The sequence below is a fragment of the Falco naumanni genome, chromosome 1 (assembly GCF_017639655.2).
Source record: "Falco naumanni isolate bFalNau1 chromosome 1, bFalNau1.pat, whole genome shotgun sequence".
In the NCBI taxonomy this organism is placed as follows: Eukaryota; Metazoa; Chordata; class Aves; order Falconiformes; family Falconidae; genus Falco; species Falco naumanni.
This window is the reverse complement of record NC_054054.1, coordinates 55,287,905-55,301,739: the sequence shown is the minus strand read 5'-3', so window position 1 is coordinate 55,301,739 and position 13,835 is coordinate 55,287,905. Positions and strand designations below refer to the sequence as shown.

The following is a 13,835-nucleotide window of genomic DNA, read 5'->3' as shown; positions in this document are numbered from 1 at the left end:
TCAGAGAACTTGTATCCATGTGATTCAAAAATGTTGAAGATATATCAAGTGCCTATCAGAGCTAAGCAAGAAGATAAGAGGTATTTGAGATTCTCATTAAGTAGTAACCTGATAAAATTCAGTGGAATGATGCATATTCTGTAAATGTGAAGGAAAAAAAGTCTACCTTACTGCTTATAATCTGTCCAGGAAAGATAAAGACAGTGAGTCGGAAGGAGAAAATCACTAATAATTCAAAAATACAAATGTGTATGCTAAAACTTAAGCTACAAAGCTTACTTATGGAAGCTTCTAGATGGCTAGTAGACACCATCAATCCAATCTAGGGAAAAGAGTAAATTTCACATTAAAGAAACATTTGTCAGAGGGCACGAAGTTATTGGTTTTGAGCCATCAGTTATAATTTTTTTTTCCTCCAAACCAGACAGCCAGATTTTCCAGCACAACAGTAGCACAATTACCCAATAGCTGTTACAATGAAGTAAATATTGAAGATGAAAATGTCACTAAGAATAGTTTATGCCATAAGAACAGAATCAGGATAGTCTGTACCACATCATATATTTTATTTCACAGTTCTGAAAGCTTAATTTTCCTGTGAAATGAGGAAGTCTTTTAGCATCAAGCCTAACACTTCAGTTAAACTGAACACAAAGATTTAGGCACCAAAAGTAGCAATGAGAATTAAGAATGGAATGTTTGTATAGCAAAAAATAAAATCAAATAATTTTTCAGCTGAGAGAAACTCACTGAAAGCCCATTCTGGATCATAAACAAAGTAAGGGCTACCACTAGAAGTTACCAAGCTAAATGAAAAGAAAGAGGAAATAAATAACAGCCATGAGCCTAAAAAAGAAATTATGAAGTCCAGCAAACTGACAGAAGTATACAAACCAACTTTTTTTAAGTATAGCAAAACCAAAGGATAACCTGGAAACAAGCCTGCTACTAGATGGAAATGGTAAAATTGTTACTGATGATACAGAACAGACAGAAACATACAGTAATCCTTGTTTTCTTGGTCTAAAAAAAGCAAAACAATCTATTACTACTACAAAGCATTTCCCTATTAGCAGCAGAGAAGCATATTGGATATTTAAAAGGGAAAAAAAGCTTCTAATTCAGCAGGCTCCATAACTTGCATTCAAAAGCAAAAAGAACTAAGAATAACTGTGAAGGCAAATAAATTTTTCATCCTGCAACACTGATGAGAATTAAAAAAAACAGATTATATTAACACCACTGTGCCACAATTTAAGACCAGCAAATGAGGCAATCCATTTAACTAAAGACAACTTCACCTGACAACCCAAAGAAAAATAGTGAAAAAGGTGGCAGGAAAAAATTATATATTAAGAGCATTAATTCCAGTCATTAAGGTTTTAGAGAATGTAGGTCCTGTCAAACAACACTGTTAAAAAAAAAAAACTTTTAAAAATCAAAAAACCCTCAAGATTTAGCTGAAAAAAAAAGATCAACAACACAGAGATTAATTATTTCAGTAGGACAGCAGTTAGCACTGTCTGATAAATCACATACTTTATAATTGCCAGTGGAACACAACGCTCAGGCAAGCAGCTGCTGGAATAGTAAGTTAAGTGGTGGTGGCAGCAGTGACAGGGGCAGTGGGGAGTTGAAATCAGAGCCTCTGGATCCCTTGGTCAATTTGAATCTAGAATACCTTCTGATGAATGCTAAATGATTCCCTAGTAATTCTCCTACATATTTGGCAGAATGCATCTGAAAATAATGATTGAAAACTCTCCATGAAAGAACAAGGGACAACTGTTCTGGGAAGCAGCAACTGCAAAAAGGATTGCATTGAGAACTCAGGTAGTTTGATAGCTAAAAAACCTAAAAGGTTGAAGTAAAAAGAGCAAATATTAGTCACAGCTTTAGAAGCAGACCAGCACTCAGGAGCTTTTTCTTTTACATTTGGTGCCAGTAGGAAAAGTCTAAGAGTAGAGCATACTACTGCAACACTACATTTAAGAAAACGGGAGAGTTTGAATGTTGATGAAAATGCTGAAACTCCTACAAGCCCAAAGCTGTTGATGAAAATGTACAAGTAGCCTTTTGAAGAAAGGCATGTCCAAAGAAGGGCAACAAAGCTCATGAAGGGTCTGGAGCACAAGTCTTATGATGAGCAGCTGAAGGAATCTGGGTTGTTTAGCCTGGAGAGGATGAGGCTCAGGGGAGAACTTATTGCTCTCCACAATTACCTGAAAGGAGGCTGTAGGCAGGTGGCAGTAGGCCTCTTCTCCCAGGTAACAAGCAACACGACAAGAGGAAACAGCCTTAAGTTACACCAGGGGAGGTCTAGATTGGGTATTAGGAAAAATTTCTTCACTAAAAGGGCAATCAAGCATTAGAACAGGCTGCCCAGGGAAGTGGTAGAATCACCATCCCTGAAATGTTCAAGAAATGTGTAGATGTGGTGCTTAGAAGTATGATTTAGTGGTGGACTTGACAATCCTGGGTTAACAGACTTGATGATTTCAAAGGTCTTTCCAACCTAAATGATTCTACAAGTCTATGAAACACTTGATGCTAAAAAGACTTCCTCATTTCACAGGAAAAATTTGAAAACAAACCAAAAACTAACCAATGGCTTGAATAATTAAAAAAAATTAAGAGTAGCTTCTTCCCCAGATTATGCCTAGTTACAAGCAAGGTTAATTATATATTTACATTTCAGAGAATTCTGAGATGAAGAACAGGTGTCTTATCAGAAGGTGTAAGTTAACCAAGCTCAAAATATCCAGCTTGTTACAAGAAGAACTTGGTCAAAAACAAAGGCTGCACTACAAGAAATCAAAGTATTTCTTTGGATAATATAATGGATCTAAGAAAAGAGATCACTGGAGACAAAGTGCACACAGAAAGAAGGTCCTGCAAATGAGGTTATGAAAAGCAACTAAACATGTTTCAGCTTCTAACCTTAAGAGAAACACACAGGTTCTTACCAAGTCTGCACTTGTCTTTTTCACGTACTTTATTTTAAAGTTGTTACTTCTTGTTTCAAAAAAGTATCTACGGCAAGGAGACAAGCTAAGTCTGCTCTGTTGAGAAGCTACAGCCATCTACAAAATGGAATACAATATAAAACGGTGCTTGGGATAGAAGAAATTTTATGATTCCAGACTGAGACAAGTAAAAGCCACCTGTGCACTTTGGAAAAAAGAACTGCAGAAGCTCAGTACCAATAACCATATGAATTCACCTACTCTAACACAGTACTGTTGACACATGCTCCACACTCAGACTACTCCAGGGCCACCACAAATACTTTAAGCAGAGTTTAGTTACTGACATGTGGAAATTCTACCACAATTCTATTCCAAACCAGGAATCTGGTTTAGCTTCTGGAATGAAAGGTATGTCATTCAGACCTGTTGCTTGCAACTGAGATAATGCAGTACTTAATTTCTTTCTATTATTCTGGTGCTAACTAATGGGCTTGGGGTTTTTCCTCCAGAGCTCAGTAATGACTACAAATAAAAAAAGCACTAAAATATTCCAGCTGATTTACACAGAAATACATTCCCGAATAAAGATTTTGAAGAAAACAAAAAGGGTTTTTGCTTCTAAATCAAGGTTAGTAGGGTTAAAGCTAAAATAGCTCCCTAAAAAGCATTTAAACAAGATTTCAGAATTACAGTGAGCTATAAGTCTATTTCACTACAAATTGCAGATTTCCAAAGAAAAAGAAATTAGCATTAAGTTCATTCTGTAAGCATCTAACATGCAGAATCTATTACATCATAATACTACTGCAGCACTTCACTGCCAACTGCTACAGAATTCCAGACACTGAATATTAACAGTAACAGAATTTAAATATTTAAGTGCTAATAAACTATAAAAGCAACATTACTGTATCATTTAGAAGTGGTTGCATTTCATGCATTTGAAAACAGTTCTGTTTGTGATGGCTTTCTCATTAAGTCATTGTCAACTCCTTTAATGTAACTGTTAGAAGATATTTGCAATTTTATTTCAGCTGTGGAACATCTGAGAGGTACAAGTATTCACTTACTGAAATTTTTAGCACAGAAATAGAAGTTAGCAGATTCTACAATCTCAGATGAATCCACCCTAAAAATAATCAATCTCACCAGGTTTCTCCCATTTAAAGTGCTTGAACTATTTTTTCCAAATGCTATTTTCTTGCTCTTTGCTGTTCTTAGCAGAGATTGAGCTGTAAAGATTCTCACCTTACTACAGGATCACTTTCCAGTAACTCGGTGAGTCGCTGCAGTTGTTCAGGTTGAATGGATCGTCCCAGCAGGGCTTCAGTGTTAGTATAGATTAGAAATGCTGACACAGTTCCTAACAGAGTTCCAACACCTAGAGACCCCACACTGTCATAATAAGGATTTCCTAAATAAGATACATCAAATTAGTTTCACATAGTATTTCTAAGACATAGCAGATAATCAGAGATCACACCGAAAAGAGTATATAGTTGGGGGGGGGGGGGGCGCGGTTTTGGTTTTTGCTTTTTGGTTGGATTTTTTATTTTTGGATGGGGTTGGGGGGGTGGGGTTGGGGGGTGGGGTTGGGGGGGTGGGGTTGGGGGGGGGGGTGTTTTTTTTAAGGCACTGGCAATTCTTTCCTACCAAGGAACAAGGTGAAGCTGCAAGAAAATAAATTATCTTAAGATAAAGTCTCCAGTCCCTCCTGTCACGTGCAGGACTAATAAATGAGTAAATTCTTGTCAGCTATTTGGGTTTATGTGTACAGAATTACCTTTATTATTATAGCATTATATACACCTAAACACAGTAGTAGCACAAAAGTCTGTTCTTTCATCAGTAACTCAAAAATTTGGAAGTATTAACCATTTCTGGAATACAGTAGGTTTTAAACGTGTACTCATGCATATTCAGATTTGTAGAAATGGTAATCTATTTTTAAGTTTATGAAGGAAACTAGAGAACTGACTTCTACATAAAAAAATGCAACATGCAATTAACTCATTAAAAGCCAAAACCCAACAAAATTACCATATTTATTTTGTTAAGCAATTGAAAAGCCAAAGCCAATACTTATTTGTCCCTTTTTAAGTAATCTTCCCTCTTTAGAAAGCTTAACTGTGCAGCAAATTGAGACTTTGAATCAGCTGCCATATAGATCATCCTATCTGCACCACTTGCATTTGCCACACTGTTCAGGAGCAGCTGTTGTAATCTATAGATAACGTTAATAGCAGTATGTATCAAAAGGAAGGAAAGGGCTGCTTCCTTAAATCCTCCCCACATGCACATGGAGCTGCACACCAACCAATGAAACTCAAATTATGTAATCCCACCATGGCACAAAGTGATTTATCTAACTGACTGCAATAAATATACCTTTAGTAAAAAATATCTTAGTTTGTATTACAAAATCGCTCAAAAGAAAGTCAGACCCATCTGCATGTCCTCTTTCAAGCTTAACCCCATCAATAACAGACATGAAAAAAACCCAAACTTTAAGTATTTTCAAATCAAACTACTAGAAATCAGATCAGATAACAGTATAAACCTCTAGAAGCTTACGCAGTACAAGTATCAGAGTAGATACGTGTTTAAGGCAACCAAAATAAACTAAATGCTCTGTGTTCATGTCGTGCACAGGAAGAAATTCACATCCTGATTGCCTCAGCTTGAGGCAGAATTTTACCTGTTAAAGAAGTCAGACCCATACAGGTAGCAGCTACAGCCACACTCAGAACTGCTGCAGCATCCTCCAGTAACACCACATTTGTACTAGGATCACGACTCTGCACAACTGCATATACAACAACAAAAATTACATTGCTTTGGAAAGCTTTACTTTACTACATTATGCACAGTACTTAAGCTACACTAACATCAGCAACTTAAAAGAAAAATTTCTGTGAGTATAGAGGAGTAAACTCAATTTCTGCATACGCACACAATTCTGGAAGCATTCATTAATACAAGGAACAAGCCCTGTGCCAATTACAGAAGCTTCCCTAAAATGTTTGAAAAAATTAAAGGGGCACTTATCCTGAAAAATGCAAGCAGTTTAGTAGAAGTATCTAAGTAGTGTTACTTAAATCAACAGGTTTTCATCGAATTTGTCAAATGTATTTATTATTACAATAGAAAGCAGATCAATAAAGCAAGGGGAAAGGAAAAACAGACAAAACTGTTTTGATCCTTATGCAAATACTGGTAAATAGATTCTGTTTTAAATAATCACATACCTTACTGCTATAACGACACATACCATATTGATAAAATGACAGACCCTTGGCTCGAGCACTCCTGCGAATTTCATTTATAGCAACAAGAAGGGTAGCTGAAACAACACCAAAGTAGTTACTGAAAATGGTTAGCAGCAAAAAGACCTGTTTCCATTTTGAAAAGGGGGAATTTTTCTTTATATCATAGTACAAGATCATCAAGAAAGCTCCAATTATTGATACTTTGAATAATGACAAAGCATAAAGTTACCTTCTTTTCTACCTGTCTCCCCCATACAAATCAGAACAGCTATATCCACTGACAGTTCAATACCAAAAGGAATTCTACGTATACTTTCCAAGTGATGTGCTCTTCAACTTCTTATTATATAGACAGATAATAATTTTTTCCCACTTTTTCTTTTTTGTTTGTTTACAACACAAGTATGTGCAACAGAGTGCAAAACTACTCTGTAAGCAAGGACCAATTATTACTGTAACTACTCATATTGTACACTTGGACATTAAAAAAAATAAATAGAACTGTTTCTTGAAACTGCATACCTCCTTCAGATACCAGTGACCCTGCTAAAATGCAGTATGCCTGTATGAAAAAAAAAAAGTCTCAATTATTATGTTATATGCATATTTGTACAGATCTCTTCACCATAGACTATCCAAATGCAGCATGCCAGAATCTCATTACCCACTGCGCTGTGTAGCTGTCCCTAAACAGAAGGCAGCCAACAATATTTGAATTGTGCAATATATTGTAAAGTGGGAAAGGAGGACCTCTTGGGAGATGTGAAGGGAAGATGCAGGGCTTAAAAAACAGCTCATTTTGCTAGAAGTTCAGCTATAGTTTAACATGATTCGTTTTCTTAAAAACATTCTCAATAAGGATGGTTTGAGTTAATTGTGCTGGGATTCAAACTGACTCAGGAAGTGAATTTCAGACTGTGCCATTACTTTCTATTAAGTCACCAGAGTTAGATACAATACCAAACAAGATTAGCTTACCCAGAGAAGAGATTCTATAGGATGAGGATGGAGTAAACCTATGATCCCATGATACCAAGAAAGTCCTGCACCCATCATGAAAATGCCCACCCCACTAATTAGGGAGGCAATATAGCGCATGTTTGTGAAACCATACCTAGATGAAAACAAAGAAAGTGATTTAGGAAAGTAAGATTCTGTATCTCCGCAAACATAGCTACAAGTTTTTCCATGTCTGAAATTACCATCATAGGACTGGACATCTATCTAAAACAAAGCTGCTAAATCCAACCTAATCCAAGGAAAAGAAAAGCCACTTGGAAAAGGGTACCTAGAACATGCAAGGACATCAAGCATAGATATCTTTCTAATTCATTTTTAAACAAGCTATTTACACAGCTGTATTAGCTCTTGTGCAAAGACTATGGGTTTTACTACCGTTAAAAAAAAAAAAAAATCAAACCAATAGTCATGTCACTTTTACATTTTATTGAAATGCTACTTCTAAATGAAAACTTTAGCCTTATATCCAGCCAGTCTACATATTTTAAAATGCTAATTTAAAGGGAATAAAGCTTGTGACACCTTTAAGCAGCTCAGCTAACTACACACATTCAAGGCTTGCAGTTTTTAAAAACAGTGGGAAGAGCTAAGGCAATATTTAGGAGTGTACCTTTATTCCTTTATTCCCTTTTTTTTTTTTTTTTTTTTATTAACTGGTACTAGAAACCATACATTTCTTTAGCAATACTGAAAAACCAGTAGTACAAAAGACTACACTGAGGAAGAAGGGAAAAAAGTGAGGGAGGGGAAGGAGATACAATGAATATTTAGACAAATTTAAGATTAAAATATTTTTCAAATTATCTGATGTTTTTAATGCAGAAAAGCTTAATTAATTCTGTACATTAGGTGTATTTCGAACTAGTGCTTACAGTATGACTGCTCAAACATGTGAAGTGTAAAGCAGGTCAATACCAAGAAAGTATCATAGAGAATACAGCTTCTAACTTTCATAAGTTGTAAGAACTTGTCAATAATATCCCTATTACTCAGATAAAAACAAAGAGTAGTTTGTCAAACACATCTCCTTATGATACAAGTGGCTGCCTTGCAGAAAAGCACTGTATTTCTTGTTTTTAAAAGATCTCGCCATTCACGTGAACAGTGCTTAAAAACAAAGTAAATCTACGCACTGGAAGAGGTAGAAGAGTCCAAAATAACTTGAAGAAGTAATGTAAATTAAAACCATATCAAAAAACATACCACTGAAAAATAAAATAAAATAAAAAAACAGTAAATATAACATGCATCAAGCCACTGAAGCTGCAACTCCTGCAGTTTGGAAGAAATCTCTTTCCATATTTTATCTATTGTAAAATCAGAAACAATGCATTTCAGAAATTATACGAAATGTCAGATTAAAAAGAACAAGATGACACACAAACAGTAACTGATCTTACTCCTCTATATAATTACCAAAATCATTATTTACTCAAAAAGCTTACGGATGACTAGGGTCTGGCGTCCTTGCAGACTGACTGATGCCCAAAGCTAGCAATGCCTAATGAGGACAAATGGAAAAAAAACTTTGTTATTAAAAATAAATTAATTTAGAAACCTTTATCAACTGAACTTGAAAGATAAAGGCAGATGCAGTTTGCTTATCTGCACATATGCTTTGTAACTGATACTTTATTAGAGCTGGAATATAATCCTCAAAATCCGTCATCAAAATCTACCACCCAAAAAAATTTGTTAATTATACCTATATGTAAGTATTTCTATAGTGTGTGTCTGTGTGTGTGTGGATATATATATAATTATTGTTAATTATAATTTTAGAATTGCAACTGAAAGAGAACATTACATGCAATCACAAGTGTTGTTGATCTGCTTCAATGTGAAGGAATGAAGTTGTTCAGGAAACACAGCTATTTAAATAAATCCCTCTTGAAAAGAAATTATACTGAGACTATGGTGATGGCATTCTACATTTAAAGCAATAATTTTACACTGCAGCTTCTTTCAGTAGTGAACTTTGTATTCTCCAAACTGTAGAAAAGAATTATTTTGAAGTAAGATAGCAAGAGGTTTTTATTTCTAAATGGCCTGTTTGGCATAAATTTAATTAGGATGTATTACAGTATTGATGCAGTAAGTTATAAATCTACACCTTAATTCTGTGAAGCATGTGCTTTGTTTTAGGACTATGAATTATTGAAACATAATAACAAGTATTAAAATTTAGACACTTCAGTCTTCACAGCAGCAAGCTGCTTTGAGGCAGCAAGGTTTCTCCTGTGTTTTTTCCCAAAACCACATACTCGAATATTTGAGCAAAAACCCCAGGCATTTCCAGTGGAACATTTAACTTTCACATTTAAAAACCAGAATAGCTCTTCCACACATAAGTGGTCAATAATGCCACTATCAAACTTGGTTCACCTATAAATTGACACACCGGGCCAAACGAGTATCACACACTAAGGCTGCCTCCCCATAAATTTAAGTATTATCAACTGAGTGAGTAGCACCCTTCCCTTCACTTTACAGCTGGAATAGGTGAAAGTTTGTGTAAACCCATTTACAGAAAAATAGCAAACAAAATGTGAGTCCTCAAATCAGTCGTTCTGGACAGAGAAGCATACCAGGTACAACTGAAGCAAAAAGGTATCCCAAACTATGTTATAATGCTTTTTAAGATATTAAGTCTGCTCTAATGTTCCATACGTTCTTTAAAATTGGAGAGGCATAAGATTGTTACATTTTATATGAGGCACAAGCTATCCAAGCAATCCTTGCGTGAGTTGCAGGAAGGTTTCAGCCACTCATTTTTAGGTGTTTTTTTTTGTTTCCAAAGCCTTGCTATACCAAAAACTGCAACAAGAAAGATTATTTCTCCATTGAGAGGAGAAATTTAAAGGTCTTGTAATGTATGCCTCAAGCATGCTAAAGAAAATAGTGGAAAAACCAGCATTAATTTTGTCCCTGCATACTAATATTACTTGTCCAGTTCTGAGTCTGCCATACCACCTCCCAAAGTAAATGTGCCAGGTATGTGGCTACTTGTGCTGTAAGAGGCTGCTAAGGCAGTCTAGAAATAGAAAAAGAAACAGATGGTCATATTCTCATTATTCTACAAGAGATGACTAAGCAACAAAGTCTGTCATTCTATTACAACAACAGGAAAAGTATTTGAAATATGAACCAAAATAAGAAAGAGGTATACTTTGTACATCATCTTAGTTTCAAGTCCCACTTATCTATGAAGTAGCCAAGTGTAAGTCTGCTTACAACAGCTCTTCTCTTTCAGCTCACTTCTAAAAAAACTTCAGAATCTATCTTTTTTTTTTTTTTTTTTGCTTTCAAGTGTAATACAACTACTCTAAGTATCTATCTTTATTCCTGAAAAACTATTACAAGTGTTAACTTAAGCAGAATGGAAAAAAATACTCACCTGGTTACATGTGTCTGCTAAAGAATGTATGGCTTCTGAAAACATACTTGCAGAACCCGTGTAAACCCAAGCAAGTAGCTTAAAGAAGAAGTTCAACCCATTTCTGAAAACAAAGCAAAGAAATAAACTAAACGCCAACAGAATATCTGGTCCTTAATATTCTCAGCAAAACCACAAGTGCTGTACAATCATGCATCACCTACTGGCAAGTAGTGAAACGAAGTGTCAATTTAATCATTAAAGGCAAATACAACATACAGATTTTCTGCATGGTTACTGTTGAAAAGCTCTTTCAACTAAACTTGATATGTAAAAATATACACTTTACTTTTGCAAACTAGTTCATTTCTAAGCAGTTCCAATACGTTACACTTCCTGAAAACTACCATCACATTCACTACTCAGAACAACTAACTGCCTATTCAACAGGAGAATACAAGCCGTAAAAATTTCCTTTTCTTGTTCTTCAGTCCTTTCACTCCTGTATGGATTCTATATGCTGGATGGAGTGCAAGGTTCCCCACTTCAACCTCAGCTTGGGCAATTCAAACAAACATAAGACAACAGACAGGAAGACAAGGCTGTCATTAGATTACACTGAAAAATTATCTATGGAATTTTTCCATTAAGATGTCCAGGGTGACCTGTCAAGTCTTTTTTAGGCTACAAGCTCACTGGACTGTGAGCATTGTGTTATGTTGTACAGAGAAAAGTAACAGCACTAAAATGCCAGTCCACATTCTCACTTCAAACATTCATTACCAGGTTACAATCATGTTGCAAAGAAAATCATACCATTGTAACATTCTCCTTTACCTTTTTTAATATATTTCAATTTAGCTTATTGGCAATTTTAAGAAGCATTCAAATGCAATTACGTGTTATAAATAAGTATTAACAACATCTTGTAGCTGCAGTTTTGAACAACCACATGCCAAGAAACTATATTTATAAAGTTAGAGGAAGCACGAGTCCAGCCCCTTGATATACACAAAACTATACACTTAATTAAGTAACATTCATTGTCAAGGTCATCCTTGAAGAATTTTTGTGAAACTACATCCACTCCTTCAAGCAAGAGGTAGCACTGTTTTCTATACATCCGTTCACCCACGGACCTGAATGTGCTTTACAATTTTTAATTTAGTCTCATTACCTCATGAGATGGTGAAGCATCACCATAACTTACAGGTAAGAAGTATAAATAATGCATAAGTTAGCGGACAACCCAAGAAGAAAGGAAGGCTGTTTTAACACTAAACCATAATTTAAACTCCCTGTGTTAATTACAAGTTCTTCCAACTCACAGCATAGTGCATCTTTAGCACAGAAAGAAAAATACATTGAATGAGATTCATGAGCACAGTCTCTTGACTTTTGTATTATTCTTCTCAATGTTGTATTAAGGGAGTTAACAGCTTATCTGAAGGTACAATTCAGCTGTGGGGCCCTCAACTCTTCAGATAACACAACAGGCACTCAGCTTATGTTTTATTTCACCCCTACAAATTCCGAATTTGTGGGGGGATTTGACGTCCTAGAAATCTAAAAAGAAGCCACACTAAGATTTTTGAAAAATTCACAGGTTTTATGGCAAGTAAATTTTAGTCATCATTTCCTGAGAAAAACTTAATATACTTCTATGTATTTCATGCCAGATAGTATCTGTTCATTTGCTTTACATCTGGATCATTAGTTCAGTTTTGTTTCATTCAAACTTGTAAGGCATGTGAAAGGCAAAAACCTCTCCTAAAATATCCCATTTTCAGTTAGAGAGGAAAAGAGCTGAATAACAGCAGAAAAAGAAAAGTGAATTCTTTTTGTTGGTTATATGGAAGATTGTTTAAAACATATGAAAAGCTTCCTTGCAAGGAGCAAGAAAAAAGGAAAACTTCAAATGCCTGCCTCTCCATGTCCTTCAACATTTCAGTTTTCACTTTAATAAACTGTTTAGTCTGATCAACTTCAAAAAATTTGCTCTTCTATGATCAGAGATATATTCTTTCCCTGATCTCTACATATTGATGAATGTATTTACCTAAAATCTTTCCTGCCAATAATGAATAAACAAATTTATTAACTTCAGTTACAGAGACACACAGTTATCTTTAGCTTGAATACAGACGGTTCTAATTTCCAGGATAACAAAAATAAATCGTTTTATACTTGCATAAACAAAACATTTATTTTTAACTTACATGCAAATAGCTACCATCACCACCTTCCCTGGTCCCTTGAAAAACATAGCTGCTGCACTGGAGCGTGGCTACATAAAGAAATAAGAGATTATTAAAATAAAATGACCATATATTGACCTCATGAAGGACCTACCATACAAATTATTAAATAAAATCTTTGCATTGCCCTGTACTGCCAAATTGAAGCTACAGTCCTTGAAGCATACTAATTTACTGCTGCATTCTCACCCAAACTGCAGTTGGGTGTTACACATTTGTACAAATGGATGGCTATAAAAAGGATAAACCTAAAAGGCCTCCAGCAAGGGCCACTGCAACCGTAAGGACAGGAGCCAGCTGTGCAGCAGAAAGATTATCACAGCAGAGCCACTGGATCTAGGGAATGGGTCTGCTTAAGCAAAGAGGAAGGGCCAGAGCACAGTGTTCATGTTTGGGGTTTTTTTCCTTGAGAAAATGATTTCATTTCTTTAAATTAACAATATATTTACTATACATGTTTATAGGCTATAGATGAAATCACTAGTACACTGCGATCTTTTTAATAAGACAACTGACTGAAAAAAAACCGACCACAAACCACACCCCACCTTACTCGTGGACTACACTGCCGCAGTAGGAACACATTTAAACTGGCATCAAAACATTTACCACTACATTACAATCAGGAATAGATCTGGTATATTACAGTGCAAATAAATGTTCAAATAAAATCGTTAGTAAAGCTTATGCAACCATTTGACAACTTTTTTCCTTCAAAAGATGTCAGTACATCTCATGGCATTTTTCTAGACAAAAACTTTAAAACACATCTTACCTTAGTATTTCCAAAGAACTCCTTGTATTCCCTCAGCAGCCTTTGGTTTCTAAATAGGTCTGCAATACAAAATTGTTATCATGAATACATACTAGTAACCAGTAGTTTAAGGGATTGAAGTTTGGGGGGTTTTTTTAATGTAGCAGCCAACTTCTAGTAAGAGCTACA

At 35.4% G+C, this 13,835-nt stretch overlaps 1 protein-coding gene across 2 annotated transcripts in view; it reads right to left on the bottom strand.

Annotated features, from left to right (window-relative positions):
* Nucleotides 1–13,835, bottom strand: part of SLC30A9 (solute carrier family 30 member 9) — a 36,039-nt gene that overhangs the window by 9,290 nt on the left and 12,914 nt on the right. For both annotated transcript variants that reach the window (XM_040594776.1, XM_040594768.1), the window contains exons 7-15: nucleotides 13,668–13,726; nucleotides 12,854–12,921; nucleotides 10,656–10,758; nucleotides 8,704–8,759; nucleotides 7,217–7,352; nucleotides 6,761–6,800; nucleotides 6,241–6,312; nucleotides 5,668–5,775; nucleotides 4,218–4,383 (exon numbers count right to left, since the gene is read on the bottom strand). In XM_040594776.1, coding sequence (XP_040450710.1) covers nucleotides 4,218–4,383; nucleotides 5,668–5,775; nucleotides 6,241–6,312; nucleotides 6,761–6,800; nucleotides 7,217–7,352; nucleotides 8,704–8,759; nucleotides 10,656–10,758; nucleotides 12,854–12,921; nucleotides 13,668–13,726 — 808 coding nt within the window. The remainder of the gene's footprint in view (nucleotides 1–4,217; nucleotides 4,384–5,667; nucleotides 5,776–6,240; nucleotides 6,313–6,760; nucleotides 6,801–7,216; nucleotides 7,353–8,703; nucleotides 8,760–10,655; nucleotides 10,759–12,853; nucleotides 12,922–13,667; nucleotides 13,727–13,835) is intronic.